The sequence below is a fragment of the Emys orbicularis genome, chromosome 4, assembly GCF_028017835.1.
Source record: "Emys orbicularis isolate rEmyOrb1 chromosome 4, rEmyOrb1.hap1, whole genome shotgun sequence".
Classification (NCBI taxonomy): domain Eukaryota; kingdom Metazoa; phylum Chordata; order Testudines; family Emydidae; genus Emys; species Emys orbicularis.
The window spans coordinates 62904589-62928884 of record NC_088686.1 but is presented as its reverse complement, the minus strand read 5'-3'; the positions used below and the strand labels follow the sequence as shown (position 1 = coordinate 62928884).

General features: G+C 44.0%; 1 protein-coding gene across 1 annotated transcript in view; it reads left to right on the top strand.

Annotated features, from left to right (window-relative positions):
• Positions 1-24296, top strand: part of INO80 (INO80 complex ATPase subunit) — a 135120-nt gene that overhangs the window by 41377 nt on the left and 69447 nt on the right. The window contains exons 12-24 of the mRNA XM_065403615.1: positions 148-357; positions 2295-2375; positions 6527-6622; positions 9498-9557; positions 10019-10161; positions 11745-11829; positions 12346-12463; positions 13519-13604; positions 16444-16611; positions 17058-17191; positions 19684-19751; positions 21474-21567; positions 23461-23638. Of these exons, the coding sequence (XP_065259687.1) occupies positions 148-357; positions 2295-2375; positions 6527-6622; positions 9498-9557; positions 10019-10161; positions 11745-11829; positions 12346-12463; positions 13519-13604; positions 16444-16611; positions 17058-17191; positions 19684-19751; positions 21474-21567; positions 23461-23638 (1521 nt within the window). The remainder of the gene's footprint in view (positions 1-147; positions 358-2294; positions 2376-6526; positions 6623-9497; positions 9558-10018; positions 10162-11744; positions 11830-12345; positions 12464-13518; positions 13605-16443; positions 16612-17057; positions 17192-19683; positions 19752-21473; positions 21568-23460; positions 23639-24296) is intronic.

Below are 24296 nucleotides of genomic sequence, written 5' to 3'. Positions count from 1 at the left end.
ATAATCAAGCTACAGGGACAGCCATGTTATCCATTGCTTTGAAGGGGACCATGTGTGTTAGCATGTGAAGGATGAGAGACCATTTCCCAATGAATTTCTTATATTAGCTTGCATCCTGTATCTTACCCAAATTTTCCCCTTGTTTAGACTAGGTCATTTGATGAAGATGCAAAGGAGAGTCGGGCAGCTGCTCTACGGGCTGCTAACAAGTCTGGCACTGGCTTCGGAGAGAGCTACAGCCTAGCAAACCCATCTATCCGGGCTGGAGAGGACATTCCACAGCCTACCATTTTCAATGGTAAACTGAAGGGGTACCAGTTGAAAGGCATGAATTGGCTGGCCAACCTGTATGAGCAGGTATGCTAGTGCTTTTTGCAGCCATTTACACTTCCAGGGACAAATTCAATCCTGGTATAATTTCATGGTAGCCAATGCAGTTACACTAGGAGTACATTTGGCCCCTGGTCTCTATTCCTGATCAAAAGATCTTTTATGAGGTGTAGAAACTCTTCATGCCTCGTCCCTCGTATATATATACTGCCTATCTTACTACAGAAGTGAAAAGAATATTGTGTAGTCCACCAAACAAGTATCCCTGACTTCTCTAAGAAATAATAAAATAAAATTGGATGTGGTATTGGCCTCTAGATTTTTCATTTGCATATTTATGCACCCTCACCAAAACTAGACTGAACAATGGGGAGTTTACGCACATTGTCATTCTTTAGTTAATGCCTAGGTCAGTCTGTAAACTGGAGACAGCCTTGCATTTGAACACAAACATGCTTTAAATTAGATTGCAAATTGCAAGCATGTTGAGGAAAAAAATCAGGTTGGGAAATGGCTGAAGAGGTGGAAGGGGGGAGAGATTACCAATTCATAGAATCACTGGGGGAAGATGACGTAGGAGGTTTCATATTGATTATAAATTAGGCTTACCATATTTCCACAATCAAAAAAGAGGACACTGGGGGGGGAAGCCCCACCCCCATCCACTCCCTCCCACTTCCCACCCCCTGACTGCCCCCCTCAGAACCCCAACCCCCCCTGCTTCTTGTCCCCTGACTGCCCCCTGCTGAGAACCCCCCACCCTAACTGCCCCCCCTAGGACCCTACCTGTCCCCTGACTGCCCCGACCCTTATCCACTCGCATGGGTGGCAGGGTTGTAGAAATTTTGGTGGTGCCCAGAACCCCCCCCCCCCCCCCACCTGCCTAAGGCTCTGGGAGGGGGGTTGGGTGGGGGGAGGAGGTCTGGGGTGCAGGTCCTGGGCTGGGGATTAGGGTGCAGGGTGCAGGTTCTGGGATAGAGTTTGGGTGCTGGGTGCAGGCTCCGGGCTGGGGCAGGGGGTGGGTGTGCAGGAGGAGGTGAGGGGTGCAGGCTCTGGGATGGAGTTTGGGGGTGGGAGGCGGTGCAAAGGGAGGGGGTGCAGGCTTTGGGAGGGAGTTTGAGGGCAGGAGGGGGTGTGGGGGGAGGGGGTTTGGGAGGGAGTTTGGGGATAGGGGATGCAGGGGTGAGGGCTGTGGGTCTGAGGATGAGGGGTTCATGATGCAGGAGGGGGCTCAGGGATGGAGCAGAGGATTAGGGTGTGGGGGGATGAGGGCTGGGGCTGAGGAGTTTGGGGCATTGGAGAGGCTCAGGGCTAGGGTGGAAGGGCAGGGTAAGGGCAGCCTGTCTTCCCATTAGTGGATTGGGGCACTAGGACCCGGGGGCAGCAGACAGCAGTTGCTGCTGGCTCTGGCAGTACAAGCAGACAAGGGAGAGGGAGGGGGGACCCACGGGGGGGGGATGCGTGGAGGGGGGGTGGCAGGTGGAGGCCGTGGACCTATCCAACACTCCCCCGCTCCCTGACTGCCCCCCCCCCCGGACTCCCCTTACCATTCTGGCTCCACGTGTTTGCAAAACACGCTGCCCGGTGGGTCGGTTTGTGTGTTACACAGGGCTGCAGACAGAGGGAGGGGGGAGCAGGGGAGGGCTCTGGCTGCTGGAGGCCAATGGGAGTGGGTCAATCGGCCCAGCCGCCCAATCAGCAGCTGCACTCTGCATGGAAGGGAGGGAGGGAGGCAAGGGAGAAAACCCCCCCCGGACATTTTAACCTTGTTACCAATTCCTCCCGGACGGCTATTTAGAGACGCAAAAGCCGGACATGTCCGGGGAAATACGGACGGATGGTAACCCTATTATAAATAGGACTGCCTGACCTCACTTTGGTCACTTTGGTGGCATGTGTTCTGATAGCCCTACATGTGTTATGGAAAAGTGAGGTAGAGGTATTCACATATGGGTTTTTTGCAGGGCATCAATGGAATTCTTGCAGATGAAATGGGCCTGGGTAAAACAGTCCAGAGTATCGCTCTGCTAGCACATCTGGCTGAGGTAAGTGGATTCTTTGTGACCCATATACCTGATGGAAGACATACTTAATGTGATTGAACTGGGTTCTAGTTGATTAATTGAATGCCTTAAGATGGATGCCTGATGCAGCATTTTCTTTAAGTGTGCATATCCTTCTAAAGATGCAACTTTAAAAAGAGAATATGCATACTGAATTGCACGCACTTGGCATCCAGAGAGCAACTCCCTTTGATTGAAGCTGAAGTCTTTTATAAGAAGAAAGGATAAAGACCCAGGGAGAGAACATGATGCAGTTTTGTCTGTCCATTGATTTTTAAGACATGAACACATCAGTAGGAGGGCAACTTGAGTTCTGCTTTTTGAGTCAGTAAGCAAGAATTCCTACTTCCCACTGTTCTTTGCAGTAAGGAGCATAGTAAATCTGTCTTCTGTGCTTCTCTCTTTACATGAGAGGTGCACCCAAACTAGCCTGCACCTTTACATATGTGCATAGAATTGCACTGCGTGCTAGATTGTCATCTTGCAATCTGTACTATATAGGAAAAAGAACGAGGAGTACTTGTGGCACCTTAGAGACTAACAAATTTATTTGGGCATAAGCTTTCGTAGGCTAAAACCCACTTCACTGGATGCATGCAGTGGAAAATACAGTAGGAAGATATATATATATATACACACACAGAGAACATGAAAAATGGGTGTTGCCATACCAACTCTAACGAGACTAATCAATTAAGGTGGGCTATTATCAGCAGGAGAAAAAAAAACTTTTGTAGTGATAATCAGGACGGCCCATTTCAAACAGTTGACAAGAAGGTGTGAGTAACAGGAGTTCTGGGTATTCTTCTGGCTCTGTCAATCTGTTTCTTCACTTCAGCGGGTGGGTATTGTAGTTTTAAGAACGCTTGTCTAAACTACTACATGCCACAAGGGGCCACAACAGTTGTTCCCTTAACTCAGCCAACAATATTGTTAATCTATCCAACTATACTCTTAGCCTGGAATCCTACTTTCGACATCTCCAACTCAAGGAATATTTCCAACACACCTCTGAACAGCACACTAATCCACAGAAACCTTCCTACCAACACTACAAAAAGGAGGATTCTGCGTTGATTCCTCCTGAAGGTCAAAACAACAGACTGGACTTCTATATAGAGTGCTTCCTCCGACGTGCACGGGCTGAAATTGTGGAAAAGCAGCATCATAACCTCAGCCATGCAGAACACACCACCATCCACAGCCTCAGGAGCAACTCTGACATCATAATCAAAAAGGTTGACAAAGGAGGTGCTGTCGTCATCATGAATAGGTTGGAATATGAACGAGAGGCTGCTAAGCAGCTCTCTAACACCGCATTCTACAGGCCATTATCCTCTGATCCCACTGAGGATTACCTAAAGAAACTACACCATCTGCTAAAAAAACTCCCTGACAAAGCACAGGAACAAATCTGTACAGACACATGCCTAGAACCCCGACCAGGGACATTCTATTTGCTACCCAAGATCCATAAGCCTGGAAATCCTGGATGCCCCATCATCTCAGGCATTGGCACCCTGACAGCAGAATTGTCTGGCTATGTAGACTCTCTCCTCAGGCCCTACGCTACCAGCACTCCTAGCTATCTTCGAGACACCACTGACTTCCTGAGGAAACTACAATCCATTGGTGATCTTCCAGAAAACACCATCCTGGCCACTATGGATGTAGAAACCCTCCACACCAACATTCCACACAAAGATGGACTACAAGCCATCAGGAACAGTATCCTGGATAATGTCACGGCAAACCTGGTGGCTGAACTTTGTGACTTTGTCCTCACCGACAACTATTTCACATTTGGGGACAATGTATACCTTCAAGTCAGCAGCACTGCTATGGGTACCCGCATGGCCCCACAGTATGGCAACATTTTTATGGCTGACTTAGAACAACACTTCCTCAGCTCTCGTCTCCTAACGCCCCTACTCTACTTGCGCTACATTGATGACATCATAATCTGGACCCATGGAAAAGAAGCCCTTGAGGAATTCCACCATGATTTCAACAATTTCCATCCCACCATCAACCTCAGCCTGGACCAGTCCACACAAGAGATCCACTTCTTGTACACTACCGTGCTAATAAGTGATGGTCACATAAACACCACCCTATACCGGAAACCTACTGACCGCTATACTTACCTACATGCCTCCAGCTTTCATCCAGACCATATCACACAATCCATTGTCTACAGCCAAGCTCTAAGATACAACCGCATTTGCTCCAATCCCTCAGACAGAGACAAACACCTACACTATCTCTATCAAGCATTCTTAAAACTACAATACCCACCTGGGGAAGTGAGGAAACAGATTGACAGAGCGAGACGGGTACCCAGAAATCACCTACTCCAGGACAGGCCCAACAAAGAAAGTAACAGAATGCCATTAGCCGTCACCTTTAGCCCCCAACTAAAACCTCTCCAGCGCATCATCAAGGATCTACAACGTATCCTGAAGGATGATCCCTCACTCTTACAGACCTTGGGAGACAGGCCAGTTCTCGCCTACAGACAGCCCCCCACCCTGAAGCAAATACTCACCAGCAACAAAAACACCAACCCAGGAACCAAACCCTGCTACAAACCCCGTTGCCAACTCTGTCCACATATCTATTCAAGGGACGCCATCATAGGACCTAATCACATCAGCCCCACCATCAGAGGCTCGTTCACCTGCACATCTACCAATGTGATATATGCCATCATGTGCCAGCAATGGCCCTCTGCCATGTACATAGGCCAAACCGGACAGTCTCTATGCAAAAGAATAAATGGACACAAATCAGACATAAAGAATTATAACATTTAAAAACCAGTCGGAGAACACTTCAGTCTCCCTGGTCACTCAATTACAGACCTAAAAGTCGCAATTCTCCAACAAAAAAACTTCAAAAACAGACTCCAGCGAGAAACTGCAGAATTGGAATTAATTTTGCAAACTGGACACCATTAAATTAGGCTTGAATAAAGACTGGGAGTGGATGGGTCATTATACAAAGTGTAAACTATTTCCCCATGCTAATTTTCCCCCTACTGTTAGTCACACCTTCTTGTCAACTGTTTGAAATGGGCCAAAAGTTTTTTTTCTTCTGCTGATAATAGCCCACCTTAATTGATTAGTCTTGTTAGAATCGGTATGGCAACACCCATTTTTTCATGTTCTCTGTGTATATATATCTTCCTACTGTATTTTCCACTGCATGCATCCAGTGAAGTGGGTTTTAGCCACGAAAGCTTATGCCCAAATAAATTTTAGTCTCTAAGGTGCCACAAGTACTCCTCGTTCTTTTTGCTGATACAGACTAACACGGCTACCACTCTGAAACCTGTACTATATAGGGAGCAGTATGTAGCTGTACTGCCCTAGGAGGAGAGCAAGAACAGAATTGTGACCGAGAGGCAGTTTGGTCCTTGTTTTCCCACTTTGACCATGAAGGAAGTAAGATGCACCATCCTTCTTCCTGGTGCAGATTAATTCCCCTTCCATGCCAGTTTTGCTGCATTGGTGGCCAGCATGTTGGAAGTGCATATGGAGCCAAAGCTTCATCTCCTTCCTGCCCACCTGTGTGGAAAGGAAACTAGCTCCCCTGAGAGGCTGCTCTTCCCATTGTGTTGTGAGTTGTGATTCTGGAAGCCTACACTGGACTTTATTCTCCCTTACTCCCTTGCATAGGTGTGTAGGCCAGCTCATGATTGGACCCTGTATCAGTAGGCCTAGAATTCCTTGTTCACCAGCATGAATGTGCTGCTATGTGAGGAAGCTCAGGTTTCCACGCCACCTTAGATCTTTTGCTTGCCAAAGTGGCAGAGGCATTGAGCCCTGGGTAAGTGGCAGTAGCAGTGAGCAAATAGCAATTTGCAGGAAGTGAGAAACAGGTCACGGTTTGAATTTATTATTCACACATCCAGTGGGTGTTTGCAGAGCAATATTGTGGATTTGAAAGGAGGCCACACTAAATGTTTAATCTGCTGAATCTAGCTGTGCATCACCCTGCTGTGTTGGTAGGAAGCTTTATTATGATCTCTATACTTTTCTCTCTTGTGCAGCCCCTTGTCCTTAATTAATCATAATGCTGCATGAAACTGTTTCTGTTTCCCTCCATTGATTTGTTTTTTCCTATATCAGAGAGAGAACATCTGGGGACCTTTTTTAATTATTTCACCTGCCTCTACACTCAACAACTGGCATCAGGAGTTTGCCAGATTCGTTCCTAGATTTAAGGTAACAAGCATATTCAGGAAACTATTTCTTTTGGCTCAGAAAACCAACTTCCTCACTCCCTTCAGCTCTTTGTCACATCTGAATAATCTGATTAGCTCGACAGTTTGAGAGGATGTGAGGGACATGATTCTGTGATCTTGTCCCTGACCTGCTCTTCTGGAACATTCTATTATTCAGAACTTGAGTACCTGTCACTTGAATTCCATTATTTTCATTTTGGGGCAGATGTTTCTAAAAGAGCACCTTATCAGCGAAGCATTTAGATTCTGCAGTGGCATAGCCATGGAGATGACACAGTTATGATTGTGCTGCAATGCCAGGCAAGAGAGTGATTTCTGAATCTTCTGCATTGTCTGTAGGATTAGTGCTTTGTTGTGGGTTGTTCAAAATCTGTGTCTGAATGACAGATGGTTTAATTGTGAACTGAAACAGCTCTAAAAATTTAGAGGGAGGAAAAACTTCAGCATCGTTAAGCGAAAATAAAAAAAATGAACAGGATTGTAAACACTATTCAAAAAGCAAGGAGAGTAATGAAGCACAAATAGCTGCATGTATTAAGATAAAATAAACAAGTTCTTTAAATGTATTGGAGGATGAAAAATATGAGAAATAACGAACTGCTGCAAAATAAACTATTAACAGTACATCCATGAAGAATATTTGAGTCTTGCAAAAGATAAATTGGAGGAAAATGAGATTACTGACGGAGCCAAATGAGCGATCAGCATTACCCAAAAGAGCCATCATAGTGTGAATGACGGGAAATATTTAGTATGTGTATATATATATTGAGCTACAAAGAGATGCAGGAGACACATTAAAGAGCCACTTGCAGCTAGAGACACAGTCGGAGTATCACTGAGTGCTAAGGAAGTATGTGAATAAAACAGATAGACAAAGCACCAGGTAGCTATGAGTTACACCTGCAGGCAATAGAAGATTATAGATCAAATATCTGAGTCATTATCAAATATTTTTAAGTAACCAGTATTCTCCAGTAGCAAGAGGCTGATTAGAAAACAATAAATGTAAGTGCAGTTCTTTATAAAAAAAAAAAATACAGGAAAGAATATTATGCAAGGTGTCTAGGTGTAAAGTGGTGCGCTTGAGAACAAATGACTACCAAATTAATAGTCTGAATGCCTAGTGTTAATATTGTAAAGGAGGGATCTGGGAGTACTATTTGAACTAATATTTAAATTGTTGGTCCAGTGTGCAGCAGTGCTAAAAATTGTTGGCTTATATTGAGTAGCTTGTTATGCAAATCACTGATTAGGCCACATTTGCAGTATCATGCCCAGTGTGGGTCATCTTATTTGAAAGAAGATACTGCTAAAACAGAGAGTACACCACAGAGGTGGGCAAACTACGGCCTGCGGGCCACATCCGGCCCGCGGAACCCTCCTCCCCTGAGCTCCTGGCCCAGGAGACTAGCCCCCGGGCCCTCCCCTGCTGTCCTCCTCCCCCGCAGCCTCAGCGCGCTACGCCGCAGGCGCAACGCTCTGGGTGGCTGGGCAGCGCAGTTGCAGAGCCGCGGCCTGACCCAGTGCTCTGGGTGGCGCGGCTGTAACACCGCCAGCCACCGGTGCTCTGTGCTGCACGGTAAGGGGGCAGGGAGCAAGGGGGGTTGGATAGAGGGTAGGGGAGTTCGGGGGGGGGGAATAGGGGTCGAGGCGGTCAGAGGGCAGGGAACAGGGGGGTTGGATGGGGCAGGGGTCCTGGGGGGGCAGTCAGGAATGAGAGGGGTTGTTGGATGGGGCGGCAGGGGGCAGTCAGGGGTGGGTCGTGGGGTGGTCAGGGGACAGGGAGCAGGGGGTGGTGGATGGGGCAGGAGTCCCGGGGAGGGGGTGTGTGTGTCAGGGGACAGGGGGGTTGGATGGGGCAGGAGTCCTGGGGGAGCCGTCAGGGGGCGAGAAGCAGGGGGGGTCGGATAGGAGGCGGGGACCAGGCCACGCCTGGCTGTTTGGGGAGAGACAGCCTCCCCTAACTGGCCCTCCATACAATTTTGGAAACCTGATGTGGCCCTCAGGCCAAAAAGTTTGCCCGCCCCGGTGTAGCATATAAGGCAGCTAAGGTGATAAAAGCTGTTTAGGGAGAGTTGTATATGTGGTTTGGTTTTGTTCTGTGCCTCAGAAACCAGCATCCTTTTATGCTCAATACCAGTTCTGTGCAGTTCCCATATCGGACAACAGATGGCAGTAACTAGTTACTCTGAATTGCTGTGGAGCTAACTGCTGAACTCAGATCTCCGTACATGGGAAATAGCTCAGCAGGATTCTGAGTTATAAAAGAATTAATAGAAATCTGTGGCTGTTGTGCTTGCTCCTTTATTTCTTCCCTGAGGCAGTCCAGTAGGGATTACTTGACTTTTAGCCCATAGTAAAGTATTGAGGCATAGCCCTGAAGTACAAAAATAATTGTATCAGTGAAGAGGGGAATTAAATACTAAGTGAACCACTGGTCATTCAGGGATGTCCAAGAGTAAGTTGCTAAATTGGCTAGCAGCCATGGGCCAACTTCTTTCTACAGTGAACTGAAAGAATATCAGTATTATTTTCTTGGAAGGTCTGACTGGAAAAGGCCACAGCTGCTTTGGGGCTATTAAGGGATTCTCTTAGCAGTTTCTCCTTGAGGAACTAAACTGCTTGAGGCTTTTGTTTGGAAGATTCTGTTCCTTAAATATATTTAAATGCTTTCATATTTTCTCTGGGTTAGGAAAGACCCTCTTTGGTGATTTCCCTTTGGTTGTTTTGATGGTGGGGTGTGCCACTCTCTGAGGTTTATTTTGCTTTACTATGGAGAACATGACATTTATAGTTTTAGTTCAGGTATATCAGTATTTGAAAATAACTTTTGTACTTTTGACTTGTTCTAGGTGCTACCATATTGGGGAAATCCCCATGACAGAAAAGTGATCAGGAAATTCTGGAGTCAGGTAACATCAGTGTCCCTGTCCTTTTACCCTCACTTCTGCTTGTACAAAGTAAAACAGAAACTGCTGATATGTTCTACAAAGCAAAAGAATGAGTAAATACAGAGTTCTATCTTCTTCATCCCCGTCTGCTTCACTTTTTTTATTTATAGAAATAAAGTGAAAGGACTGCCCCGTTCTGGGTAACAATATAGGGTGTAACAATGTAGGGCATACTAGAATTCAGTCAGAGTTACTGCATTCTGCAAATAAAGCAGAGGACTTCAGGGTCTGGCATTATTGCTATGCTGCTTTAATAACCCAACTCATTTTTTAGAAAAAGATTCCAAATAAGGGAAAGGAAAGTATAATGGTGATAGAAGATTATTGAATGGAAGTATGAGACCCCCATACAGATGAACAAACTCTTCATTCCAATGTGTTTACATGATCCAGATATGTGTCTTTCTTTTTTGTGGTTATAGAAGACGTTGTACACTCAGGATGCACCTTTCCATGTGGTGATCACTAGTTATCAGCTGGTGGTCCAGGATGTGAAGTATTTCCAGCGAGTGAAGTGGCAGTATATGGTGCTGGATGAGGCACAGGCACTCAAGAGTAGCTCCAGGTAATACTTGTAGCAGAAACAAAATCCTCTTTTGCTCAGGAATCTTTTGAGTTGGTACAGAAAAGAGAGTGGGAAAACACTAAGAATACATGAGTTGATGAGTTAAAATTTGAAAGAAAGGTTAAATTGTCTTAAGAACTGGCAGAAAAGTAAAGAATCCTTATGGCATTGCATTTTATTATGCACATGTTTTTAAGACACCCAGCAGGGAACCTCAGTTTCTCTCTTCCCCCTCTCAAGGTCCCGTTACAACAGTCATTTTTGCTGAAGAAGGATTAACATGTTCTAATGTCAACTAGGAGAAGGGCAAGGCACTGTTCTTTCCCTTCCCAAAAGGAATAAAGATCAAGTTAGTGCTGAACACTTCAGCACAACAGTCTACTATGTGCAAAAATTAAACTAGTAGGCTGCTACCCCAGTCCACGTAACTGCATACCTTTGGGGAACTCAGTATTCGCATTCTTGAGCTTATTGTATGTGAAGTTTTTGATGAAAGGAAGTTACCATTTATAAGTAAAAGCTACCTTTCTAAATACCTGACTGTACTGAGGGAGGTTTATATGGCTCCATCTCCATGGATTTGAATGCCTTGGTATTTGGTCATATGTACGAAACATGCAAAGTGTAATTACAAAGTAACTGTAGGATAGAAGTGGGGGTGGGGAGGGGGTTGAGGCAAAAAATGGTGAGAAATACTTGTACCAGTCCTTGACCTCAGCCACCAGCAAAGACATTCTTAGATACTGAGTGGTCTGTGTTCATTAATAGCCATATAATGCTAACATATATCCGTTAAATACAGCATTATTTATTTGTATTGTAGTAGCACCTAAAGGCCCCAATCGGGAATCAGGGCCCCATAAAACCTGCAGATTGCAGTATAGCCCAGCAACCCTATCCAGGCTTCCTCATTATAAGGTTGATGCCCATAGTGGTTCCTGTCTGTTCTCAGCTCCTGTCTATTGTTTATTTCTTTAGTAAGGTGCTGTCTATCTGTCTTTTCTTCTTTAATTGCTTCTTCCTAACTTTTTCTCCCAAAACTGTCACTCATATTTCGGTGCTTCTTTTCTAAATGTTTGACAGCCCCAGAGCCAGGCTCATGCACATTCATGAGCTACCCTCTTCAGCACTTTTCAGGAATTTCCCATTCTAAGAGGACTGTAACATAGAATTCAACTCCCCTTACATAATGACCTATAAATTTAACTTTGTAACAGTGCAAAAAGTGTATGTCACCATTTACTTGGGGTACCTATTTGCTATCTTGAGGGGATGAATACTCTAGTGACTGGCCTTTACGGGTAGCCAAACATTGACATGTTACAAAGTAAATAAAAATACACCTGTTGTATGTAAGATAAACAGTGCTAATCTCTTCATGACCTCCTATAAGAACCAAATCTCCCAAAGGGGCAAAGGGAGAGTACTTATACTCTTGTCAATATTACCCAGTGCCCTCTTAAAGAAAATCATGCCAGGAATGGGTCTGAAAAATGGTTGGTTCTAAAATGTAAATGTAATTGCTCTCCTTTCTTACTGTTTCTATTGTGTTTCATTTTTTTTTAAACATTTTTGTTGGTCAGTGTCCGCTGGAAAATCCTACTACAATTCCAATGCCGAAATCGACTTTTGTTGACTGGGACCCCCATCCAGAACACCATGGCTGAGGTAAGCAGGAGGCCAGCAAGAGCTAATTTTTGATCAGAAGAGTAATTTATCCAAAGACATAACAAATAGTGAAAGAATTGTGGTACTCCTATGTGCTCAGGTGTATACTTGGGGGTTTGTCTCCATACCACGCTGTGAGAAATCACTGAGATCAGCTTCAAAAGGGATAATTTGGCTATATCATACTCATTAGGTTGCTGATACTCAGTCATCCCTAAATCATGGGATGCGAAAATGTGACTTCTGTGCCATTTTCTTCAGCATGGTGAAGTTATTGCTCTTTACTTGGAACCACGCTCTGACATTGGTTTGAAAAGTTGCACATATCTGGCTTCTGTCCATTGTGAAAGGAAGATGAGACCACCACTAATATAGTCTGCTGAGCTTGGCAGAACACACTGTCATTTGATGTGACTTGGCCCATAATGCTCTGCAATAGGTTGAGATTCATGATCATCCTGTTTACAATGGGGATAGCTTTCACTGATTCACTGTCTCTTTGCCACTCCTTTATAGCTGTGGGCTCTGCTGCACTTTATCATGCCAACGCTATTTGATTCACATGAGGAGTTCAACGAATGGTTTTCTAAGGACATAGAGAGCCATGCAGAGAACAAATCTGCCATTGATGAGAGTGAGTACTAAGCACAGTAGGCCTCAGTTTCCAATTCGCCTGCTCTAGCTGCCTATGGATTCACTTCAACTCTAGCAGTTGCATATGTGGAATCTCCCATTCTGATACAGAGCAGCGAGTGAAATGGCTTTGATTGATTGTCGTTTGGTCTGGGAATTCTGCACGACAGATGTTGTCAGAGATAGAGACATATTGCTTCTTATATAGAAATAAAAGCTACTCAGAGTGAATCAGATTTGCCTCATGTTTGCTGCCTCCATTTCCTCACCTATTTTAAATGAACGAGGGATGATATTTAAAATATTATACATTTATATAGCATTTATCATGAAGGACTCCTAAGTGTTTTATAGGCTATGTGTATGGTACAGAGATTGTACCACTGAATAGCAGCCACCTTTTTAGTGAAAAGACAACTATTCTATTTCAGTAATGCTACACAAGAGAAGCGCAATATACAACAAACTGGGGGGAATTTAGGTTGGCAGAATATAACTATATAACTACATGATTTTGAATTGTGCCAGAATATCAGAGTTAAACCCTTACTTTTATGGAAAGCGCCAGGAGTTCTTTAATTATCAATGAAGGGTCTAACTTTGGTTTTACATCTCATCCAAAACACTGCACATCTGCAATAGCACAGTGCCCTTTAGCACTGTGTTGGTTCAATTCTGACTCTGGGAGAAATTATCCAACTGTTAATGATGACTAGCTTTATATCCTAATAGTACTGAATGAGCTGCATGATCAAGTATTGTCCTCACCTTTTAATAGAAATTAGATGCTAATTGTATGTCCACAGAGTACTGCTCATCGGATTGTAATACATACTATGCTATAGAAGTGCATTGCCTGATGGAGAGATTTAGAGATTCATGGAGTTATCAGCCTGTCTCAATATGCTTATAAAAGAACCAATTTCAGTGCAGACAGATCAGTCCTGTGACATGCTTGAGGGGAACTGGGTGTGCAAGAAGGGTTTGAGAAGCAACTGGACATGGTATATTTCTGGCCATTGGGGCAGTAATCATGTTTTCTCCCTGGCATTTCAGACCAGCTGTCCCGCTTGCACATGATCCTGAAGCCTTTCATGTTGAGAAGAATCAAGAAGGATGTGGAAAATGAGCTGTCAGACAAGGTGCGAAACAAAATAATTTGGAAAGCAAGCTCTGCATCTGGCTTACTTTCAGTGCTTCCCTTCTCAGGTTTTTAGTTCATATAAATTCATATGTGGATCTGTTTATCTACAGCTGACTGAAAGGTCAGAAAACATCACCCATTCACATCCCTTTCACTTTTGCTAGCACATTCCTATTAGATCACACCTGTATTTAACTGGGGAACTTACAAGAGCCCATTAATGACCTCCTCTTCTACAAGTAAAACCATTAATCCGAAGATTTGTAAACAAACAATCCTTAAACCCGAGTAAGCTAATGGAAAAGTCAGTACATGAACTGAAGGGGACTAATACAGCATTGAAATGTCTAGAAGAAACAAGAGCTCCACAGAGCACTAAAGGCAAGATCCTCTCAACGATGAGAGAATTACCTAGTGTCTTTATTTAAAAAAAAAAAAAAAAAAAAGTTGAGTATTCCTTGTTTTTAATGCTCTGTAATTCCCTTCCTCATTGCCTGTCTCCCCACCACCTCTATATCTTCCTTTGAAAATGCTCGTAAGTAAAACTGCAATGATTTGATACACCTTAGAGCAGAGGTTCTCAAAATTTTCCATAGTGTCGATATAAATACAGAGATTGTCTTGTGGATGCCATCCCACCATTCCCAATTACATAATATCACTGTGTTAATTATAGCAATTGACTACATAGAAAAGTGATATTAGGGAATGGGGTTTACTCACTGTTGGGGTGCCTCATTGTGGCCACATCTGGGGATTAGCTCCATTCATATCTGGTGCCCTCCTTCCAACAGTTGTTCACACCGTGTCCCCCCTCACTCTCCAGGACTTGCAGTGCTCCTCCTTTGTGGTTTGGCCCTCCAACCAGGTCACTGTATAGTCCTCCCCTTCTGGGGTATCACAGAGTGCTGCTGGCTCAGCTGTCCGCATGCCATTGCAGACAATTTTCTGGTCCAAGGCCAGGCCCCAGGCCCTTTCTCCATGTTTGCTCGCTACTCTGGGTTCTAGCCCCAGCACCCTGTGTCCTGTAACTACTGTCTGCTTACTCACAGGATCTGTTGCTACTTCCCTGGACTTCTTCCTACTTCTCTTTTCTGTCTTCTGCCATCGCAGTTTACCAGCTCAGACTACCTCCCCCAGGGCATAACTGTAGACTACTTCCATCAATCCAAACTCTGTAGCCCCAGACAAACCTTCCTTCACGCAAGGAGTGACTGCAGACTACTTCCCCTACAGCCCCCTTCTGTTCTCAGCTTCATCCCTTTATGCAGGCTCAGCCTGCTCCTTCGCAGCAGAACGTCATCAACTAGCCTTTATCAGTCTCTTGCTGTCTTCCAGGTGCAGCCTATAAGGTTGATTGTCCTATTTTAACCTTGTGTGGGGGTGAACACCCCCATCACAGGGAATTATTAGATATAGTCTCTAGTTTCTTTTAATGAGGTTTAGTAGCTGAAAATAAGTCAGCACTGTATATGAACAGCCAGTCCATTTAAAAAACAAACAAACCAACTATCAATATGGTGCATTCTTAAACAGAAACTAGTATCCACACACAGCCTTGTCCCAAAATAACAAAAGGTGTTAGTTACAATTGATTTAGTTATTTTGGTGCAAGTTTGTGTATAGACCAACTTTTAGGTCTTGTCTACACCTGAAATGCTGCAGCTGCGCTGCTGTAGTATTTCAAGTATAGGCACTACCTACGCCGATGGGAGCGGTTCTCCCATTGGTGTAGGTAATCCACTTCCCTGAGAGCTGATAGCTAGGTCAACAGAAGAATTCTTCCATTAACCTAGCACTGTCTACGTTGGGCGTTAGGTTGGCTTAACTACGTTTTTCAGGAGAGTGGATTTTTCACACCCATGAGTGATGTAGCTAGTTTGCCCTTGCTTAATGTAGGCCAAGCCTTAGTTTACTAAGGGACTAATCCTGGTCCCAGTACACATCCAGAGTAACTAGGCTGCGTGTTAAGGAGTTCAGCACAGAAGGGAATTCATCTCCCCCATCCCATGGAGTAGCTGTGGAGCCACTACAGAGCTACAGTATTCTCCAGAGTTCATACACCCTCCTTTTACTAAATGGAATTGGCAGGTGGAGCTGTGTAGGGCCTGGATCCATGGGTCCCATTCCTTCTTCTCTGTGATGTCTCTCACTTCCTCAGAATGTTCTCCACACTGGGTCAGAGCCGGGGGAGTGACAGGGACTTGCTGGAGACATTGATGAAGCAAACAAGGGCTTAAGGGATTCTTCTTTGCTTTGACAGTGCCTTTTCCATACCGAACACCACCCCTCATATGGTAATATGGGATGGCCAGGGTGATCATGATGATTGGCATCTGATTTGTGACCCCTGGTTGAGAACACCTGCTTGGTGACATGACTTTACCATAGTACCGGCCCTGGGCCACATTTTCAAAGGTGCCTAAAGATGCAGATAGGCACATAGCAGGATATTCAAAGGCTCCTCAAATCAATGGGAGTTACGTGCCTAGGCACCATTAAAAATCCACTAGGTGCCTATATGTATCTTTAGGTGCCTAAAATACCTTTGAATAACCCCCACCCCACCTCCCCCACACACACACTCCCTGTTCTTGGCTTCTCTTCTGATTCCTTGCAGCCTTCCAAGACAGGGTTCTCAATTAGGAAGTGCTTTCTGTGGCAGGTCCTGGATCATTGAATTACAGGTATAATGGCAGTTGCCTATGTATTTTTATCAGATAGTTATGTGCTTTTCCTATGATATGATCCTACAAGGGTTATATTTACTGAATCTTGTTCTGGTATTGCTCTGTTTAGGGACAGACTAGGACTATAATCCCATTACTGTTTTGCAGATTGAGATTCTCATGTACTGCCAGCAGACCACCAGGCAGAAGCTGCTGTACCAAGCTCTAAAGAACAAAATCTCTATTGATGACCTGCTGCAGTCCTCCATGGGCACTACCCAACAAGCACAGAATACCACTAGTAGCCTCATGAATCTAGTCATGCAGTTCAGGAAGGTAAGGTCAACAAAAAATGTATAATCATCAGCCATCATGGTAACACCGTAGCAAAAAATACTTCCTAACCTGGGCTGGTTGATTGCATGCAGCCCGAAGTTATGCCCTGATGCAGTATAACTTGATACCAGCAGTTATAATATATACAATAAAGCAGAGCCCCTGCCATACAGTGCATGTGTCTGCTAGTTGGATCCCCATTCATCACTGAAGAAATCATTCACCTGGGGAAGAGGAGGCAATAGAGGTAACATGGTCGGGAAATGATATTATCTGGTATCTAAACTAAGATGGACGCTCTATCAAGCAGTTGTCATTGTATGCTCACCAGTTCCATCGTTTGAGTGAGCAATTTTTCCAAACATTGGGCTGGAAAATGCTGCATATGACTAGATTTCTATTTTTTCCCCCACCCAAGCAGCTGACATCCTCCTTTTCTTACCCAGGTGTGTAATCACCCAGAGCTGTTTGAACGACAAGAAACTTGGTCTCCATTTCACGTCTCCCTAAAGCCATACCAGATTTCAAAATTCATCTACCGTCATGGACAGATCAGGGTCTTTAACCACTCGCGGGACAGGCAAGCCAATTCAACCTTCCCTTCAACTTATTCAGTACCTTTTATTTTGTCTCTTAAAATGTCTGCTCTCCCTCTTTTCTGCTGTTGTGATTCTGCAAGGGTTTTATGGGGCTCTTCAGTCAGTCAGTCTCCCAAAATTTTGATTTTAGACAAAATGGAGCTGGTAAAGCTTTTAGCCAGAGACTGAAATAGTCAGTAGCCTACACAACATTGAAATTTTGCTGATAGGGCTGGTTTGAGTTGTATATCTTTTTTCTCTCACTCTCTTGCTGGGGGGATACATCCATGAATGGATGTGTAACATTGTTTAAGTGGGTATTTGTATTATAAAGCATGTGTTAGCATATTCCTGTCTGTTATGGCATGTGTCTGCATTTTGTGCACTGTTATTTTGAGGAGGTGCTGTAAGGTCTACCTTTTGGGTTTTTTTTGTCCTCCAATTACCTTCGAAACTCCTCTTGTTGTCCTATCCTCCTTGCTGAGGAGGGCTAGCTGCAGCTCCCTTTGGGGCCATTTAATGCCTTTAGAGAGATGGATGAGTGAGCTGTCACTAAAGACTAGTGTGAGACGATTTTTCCCCATATGGGTCGTGTGTGGTGTCCACAGCACTCTGTCCCTACCAGCTTGCAGCCCACCTGCTTCTTGTGGCACCTGCTACTAGATGACAAGTGAAACTGTTCAAGTACTTTACAGTGTTTTTGTAATGTTATTCAGACTTAACTGTAGTTTTGTAAATGACTTGGGAGTTATGGTGGATAATCAGCCGAACATGAGCTCCCGGTGTGATGCTGTGACCAATAGGGTTGACGCAATCCGTGGATGTGTAAACAAGGAAATCTCAAGTAGGAATAAGAAAGTTATATTACCTCTGCATTTGGCACTGGGTGTTGCCTCTGCTGGAATAGTGTGTCCAATTCTGGTGTCCACACGTCAAGAAGAATGTTGATACATTGAAGAGAGTTCAATGAAGAGCCATGAGAATCATCAAAGGAGTGGAAAACATGCCTTATAGTGATAGTCAGTTTAACAAAGAGAAGGTTAAGGGGTAGACTTAATCACAGTTCATAAGTACCTATGTGGGGAACAAATACCTGATCAAAGGCTCTTCAGCCTAATAAACAAAGGTATAACAAGAACCGATGGCTGGACAAATTCATAGATATAAGGCGTACATTTTTAACCGTGAAGATTTTAATTAATTTTTGGAACAATTTTAACAAGGGTTGTGGTGGATTCTCCATCACAGGCAATTTTAAAATCAAGATTGGATGTTTTTCTAAAATGTGCTTTAGTTCAAACAGGAAATATTTCAAGGAAGTTATGTGGTCTGTGTTATACAGGATGTCAGACTAGACGATCAGTTATCCCTTGTGGTCTTGTAATGTGTATGAATCTATAGGTTCTGATTAACCCCATTCCCTGAGGTTTTTAAATAGTGCTAGCCAAGTGATGGCTTCCCTGTTTTCTTTCATTTTATTTAACTGTTACACACCCAATATTCAATGCTCTCTCATTGCAGAGCCATACTCATCAACTAATCCTCTAACGAGCAAGCAAGTCAGCACGGGTCTACACTACAAACTTATGTCTGTATAGCTACGTCACTCAGGGGTATGGAAAATCCAACGTAGTTATTCCAGTCTAACCCCCCAGTGTACACAGCACTATGTCATTGGGAGAAGTTTTCCTGTCGACATAACTACTGTTTCTTGGGGAGGTGGAGTACTTACGCCAACGGGAGACCTGGCGGCACGTAGGTAGCGTCTTCACTAAGCACTACAGCCGCGGAGCTGCACCTCTGTATTGCTGTAAGTGTAGACAAGCCCTCAGGAAAAGTAAGACAAAGCAATTTATATTCTCTCCTTTTTCTGCTGATGATGTGTAATGGAATTAAGCTTCAGTAGAATACTGGAGGAACCTGGTTTCCCTTGAGTGGCTTTTCATATGTAAGGAAGCTATCCGTGTTGATTAGGTGTAACATGATAAGTTGTGAGCATCTTCCAGTGCCTTGACAGCTAGTAATAGCTTACAGCAGATGGAAAAGAGAAGTTTGAGTGCAGTCTGCTGGTTGCTCTGTTTATGGGAATGCCTGCTTAATCTTTATCTCATTCAATCATGAGAAATGCGCAGAGCAGTGGATCACATAAACCATTATTTAATAGTAAAGGATAGGATAGGCACTCTTTCCCAATATGAAAAGCAATCCAGAAATGATGTTCTGACTCATGGTTAAATTAAGTAAAATACATTGTGGCTGCTGCTTTTCATTAATTCATTATCATGCAATACTGGAAAACTGGAGGATCAGGTTTCTTAACATGAAGAACCAAATTCTGTAGACTCCTCGACAGCAAGAGGAGAGTGAAACTGTGATACTGTAACTGAAAGTCACTCTGTAGTTTGGGGTCAGAGCTTAGTACTTCTGACTTCTTGATTGAATGTGAACTAAATTACCACTTTCTTATTTTTTATTTTGTTCTGTTCATTTTCAGGTGGTTACGGGTTTTACTTTCGCCATTCGCTCCGGACCACATCCAGCAGTCTCTCTTCCATAGGAAGGGTAGGTTTACTTCCCTGGGGAAGCAGTTAAGGTGGCTAGCACACTTCAGTATGATGTTGCAAGCTGTCTTGTTTGGAGGGAGAATTGGTGTAGATTAACTTCTCCCTGGGACTATAGATTCTGTGTCTCTCTGGTCACAATTCATTAGAACCTTTCAACCTTAGCACTTGACGTGAAGTCAACAAGCTTATTTCAGTTGATTAATAAGAGACAAGATAGAAGGATAGTCTAAAAGAGCTCTGTTTAGCCTCAACGTTCTCCTGTTCTTATCTCTTGCCCTTTTAGTCCAGTTTAAAAGAGTTAATATAGCTTTTGTACACTAGTTTGAGGTTTGTGAATTCTTCTTAGATTCAACCTAGTGAAACCTCAGGAGCATTTTAGAGCAATTTCTATAGTACACCAAGCTACATGTTCCTCTTTCCTATGGATCAGTAGGAGAATGGACATGGACCTGAATTAAACTGAGAGACTGCTGGATCCAAATTAGTGACCAGTTGAACAGAAAACTAAACAAGCTTTGTACATTTGATGTATTATTCCATTTAAAATTGCTATTACTAACTGTGCTAGTAAGAGAGAACCTGGTAATTAACTTGCCAAAAGAGAGGGTAGATTTTGGAAGAGGAGCAGGAGCACACTTAAGGCTCTATTCCTGCATCAAGAACTGTTAGTATGGACCCCTTAATCTGTGTGGCGTTCCATTGAAGTCAGAAGGACTTTGCGCAGCCACAGGGATTTGGGCTTCATGGGTGATTGGGTGCTGTCTGTACAGCTCTTCTTCATATCCTGTGGGCTGCTCTGTAACTGTTCATTAGTTTTGGCTTGATAAATCTTCAGGGAGATAGATTTTTGTATTAACTGAATAGAAAAACGTAATGGTGGTGGAGAGTTAAATATGGTAAGAATATGAAAATAAATGAGTGTACCCCTTCCTACATCTTTAATATTCCTCCTCTTGTCTGGCCCAGAAGCAGTGACTTGAATTCAGGGAATGGCAATCAAGGTGAAACCTTTAGCATCCCCTAAAGCAGAGGTTCTCAAACTGGGGGATGGGCCCCCCAGGGTTGGGGTGTGTGGAATGTATTCTGGGGGCGTGACAAGCTTTGGGGGGGGGGAAATTATTGCACACATTGTACCCATAGCAATTAATAACTAGCAAAGCTGATTCCTACAGACATATAAGGGCCTCAGATGGTGCTGTGCGTTTTGACTGATATGTTAAGCTTGCATAGCATTATACAAAGTTGTTGCCATCTGTACGTTAATCCGTTTGCTATGACGAGAAGTGCACATTTAATTGTAAGTATGGACCATAATCACAGTTTTGCTTTTGCTTTTATTACAATTGATCGTTGGCTCATTCGTGCAACAAGGAAAAGAAAGCAACTCAAGTGAAAAACAAAGAAGCCCAAACTGACTCAAGTGAAGCACCGCCACTGCATATATCCACATATGTACTTGTGTGGTGGGAGGGGGGGATGTAGACTACTACAAACACAAAGAAGGGGGGTGCGATCAAATACGTTTGAGAACCACTGCTCTAAAGGGATAGGTTACATTTGGAGCTCCTATATCATTTCGCATTCTTTTTGTAGTAAGGCATTTGGATGTCTAGAACCTTGGGATCAGAATTCACCTGGACTGGTCCATGTGTGCTCATTGTCTCCTGTATGTGGACCTGCAACAGATATCAGCCTTAACTTTGACATTTTTGTGATCTAGGTGCCAATGAAGAAAGTTGTTTTTCTTTCCTCCGGTTTATTGATGTCTCTCCAGCAGAAATGGCAAACTTCATGAATCAGGGACATTTAGCCAGGTGAGGAAATTAATTCTATTCATTTAATTTTAAAAAGAAACTTAGAGGAAAAGTATGTGCAGTTTAATAAGTATTTCTGTAATAAATTTGCATGTTCTTGGGCTATGATCAGCTATCATTTATTATTAATTTGTGTTACAGTAGTGTCTAGAGGCATCAACCAAGATCAGAGGCCTGTTGCGTTAGGCATTTTGCACACACATAGTGAGAGAGACAGTCTGTGCCCCCAAAGAGTTTACACTCTAAATAGACAAGACAGGCAAAGGGTGTGAAGGAAAAGATTTGCCCATTGTGTCACAGCAGGGCAATGGCAGAGCCAAGACAAGAATAAAATCCAGGCTTCCATAGACCACACTACTTCTCTGTTTTTATTAATTTTTTTCCTCTGTCTTTGTATATTTTAAAATTTATAGAGAATTACCCTGGGCCATAATATTGGCTATACTTCAACTGCAGTTACTGTTGCCTTCCTTCCATGTGTGCCAATCACAACATGAAATGATTCTCCAAGGCACACTTACAGGTTGATAGACTTTTAACCATGAAGGACTCCTTGCTGGATCTGCACTGTGGACTCCACTGTAGTAGACATCGGGGCTGCAGCGGTTTCCCAGCACTGACAGCAGGGCGGTGCAACACACCAAGGGGCCCAAGGCACCCAGTCAGGGCTGCAAGGAGAATGAGGAGCCGCTAGCATGGTGTTGAAGTGGGGGTACCCTGCTGCTGGACAGTTCCTGCTAGGGGATGGCTCCCACATTCCGGGCTGGTGACCGAGTCAGCAGGACTGGGACAGTGGAGCTGCAGAGGGCTCCCTGCGTGGCTGCTGGGCTGGTGACACCTGATCCCTTCAGGCACAAGGCGCTGAGGAGGCTGTGATCCTGGCAAGGCAGAGCAGAGACCCCCTGACCAGGGCCCCGAGAAGGAGGAGAAGCCCCTGGCCACTTGGGCTTGAGCCTGCTGGTGAATGGTTCCTGCCCAGTGACAGAGCCATTCAGCAGCAGGGTGGCCTCCTTCATGTTTGGAGGCTTCTCCTTCTCCTCCTTGCAGTCCTGGCTGGAGGTCTCTTCTCTGCCTGCCAGGACTGCAGCCTTCCGTACACCTGTTTCAGCCCTCCGGCAGTGCAGGGAGCCCTCTGCAGCCCCACTGTCATGGGAGTGAAAGAGCAGGGCTGCAAAGGGCTTCCTGTGCTGCCACAGGGCCAGTGACATTCGATCTCTGCAGGTGTGTGGTGCCAAGGGGCTGCACTCGTTCCTGCTGTTACTGGTGGATTTTTTTTGGTCGATTTCAGCTGAAATTTATCTCTATAGACATCTATCAATTTAAATCAAACCCTGCCAAGCCTGCTTACGTTATATAATACTGTGGGGGAGGGTGTTAAAATGAAAATTCTGAATCTTAAAATTTTGAAGTGAGCATTTTTTTGCAAAATGGATTAGTACCATGCTGTTAACTGAAAGAAAATTCAACATAAAAATGAGTGCAGTATAATAAATCTAGATATCTTGCCAGGGTAATATGCAAGTGTTGTAGGTTTTCATGGTTGAGATTATTAGACCAGTCACTTCTGTTCTGTGGTTCAGTAACGTGATAAGACTTTTTCTCCTGAAGTGACAACGTTCACGTAGATCTTTGTGTAGCTCTGTACATTGTTCTTACCACGAGTATCTATATATGCAGGTGATTGTGGAGAAGTCAGAGAAAGGTACTAGTAAAAATGAGAAATAGTTAAATTGGAAAGTGGATTGGGGAAAAAAAGCCCTGTTTCCCCAAAGCCAGAATACTGTAAAAACAAAATGTTAAAGGTATAAGACATGTCAACTACAGCCCTGCTGTATCTATTTAAGCCCCCTCCACAGAGCAGTGAATAAGTGCATTTACTGTTATTTATTTCAGATGGTTAGCTCTTTTCCTGTCTCTGAAAGCCTCCTACAGGCTCCATCACTTGCGCTCCTGGACAGATCCAGAAGGGGAGCACCCACAGAGGACTCTGTGTCTGGGGAATAAAGATTTCTTGCTGGGAGTCAATTTTCCACTCTCTCTTCCCAACCTGCACAGCTGCACTTTTCTGCAGGTAAGGAAAATTGTCAAAGACATGCAGATCCTTCATTCAGCAAATACTAGCAGGCTGTAGCGAAGGGGAAACAGGGAGAACCCTTCCATCCTTCTAAAACACATGAAAGGATAGACATGGAAATAAGCTTCCTTTTATGATAGGTGCAGTGTGACTTAATTTTTCTTAGGGAGTGGTGTATAATTAACTAAGATAATTAAAGTGGACTTTAGTCTTTCTACATATTTTTATATACCATACGTAAATTATTAATAATTAATTAAGTAAATATATCTGTGTACCAGAGTGCAAGTTAGCTGACTTTTAGTGCCCAGTGCGAGGCTCATCTCTTCAGCCAAGTTTCTGCTTGATCTTGATCTGCTCATTAGGGATGGCTGATTGGGGGGGAAGGGGTTAAGAGAGGCTACTGCAGCCAGTGCAGACCTCACAGTTCATGTTTTTAAAGTATGTAATGTACCCAGGCAATGGGAGCATAATAAATAAATACCCACATTTTAGTAACCCTTTTGTATGCTATACTCATCCATTGACCAGAGGGTATCTTTTTTGCACTCAACAACAAAAATGGTGGTTGAAGAAAATCAAAGTGTTTGTGCGTGGGGCACGGTGTGAGAGGGAGACTTGAGGGAAAAGAAACAGCACAACCTAGCTTAGTGGG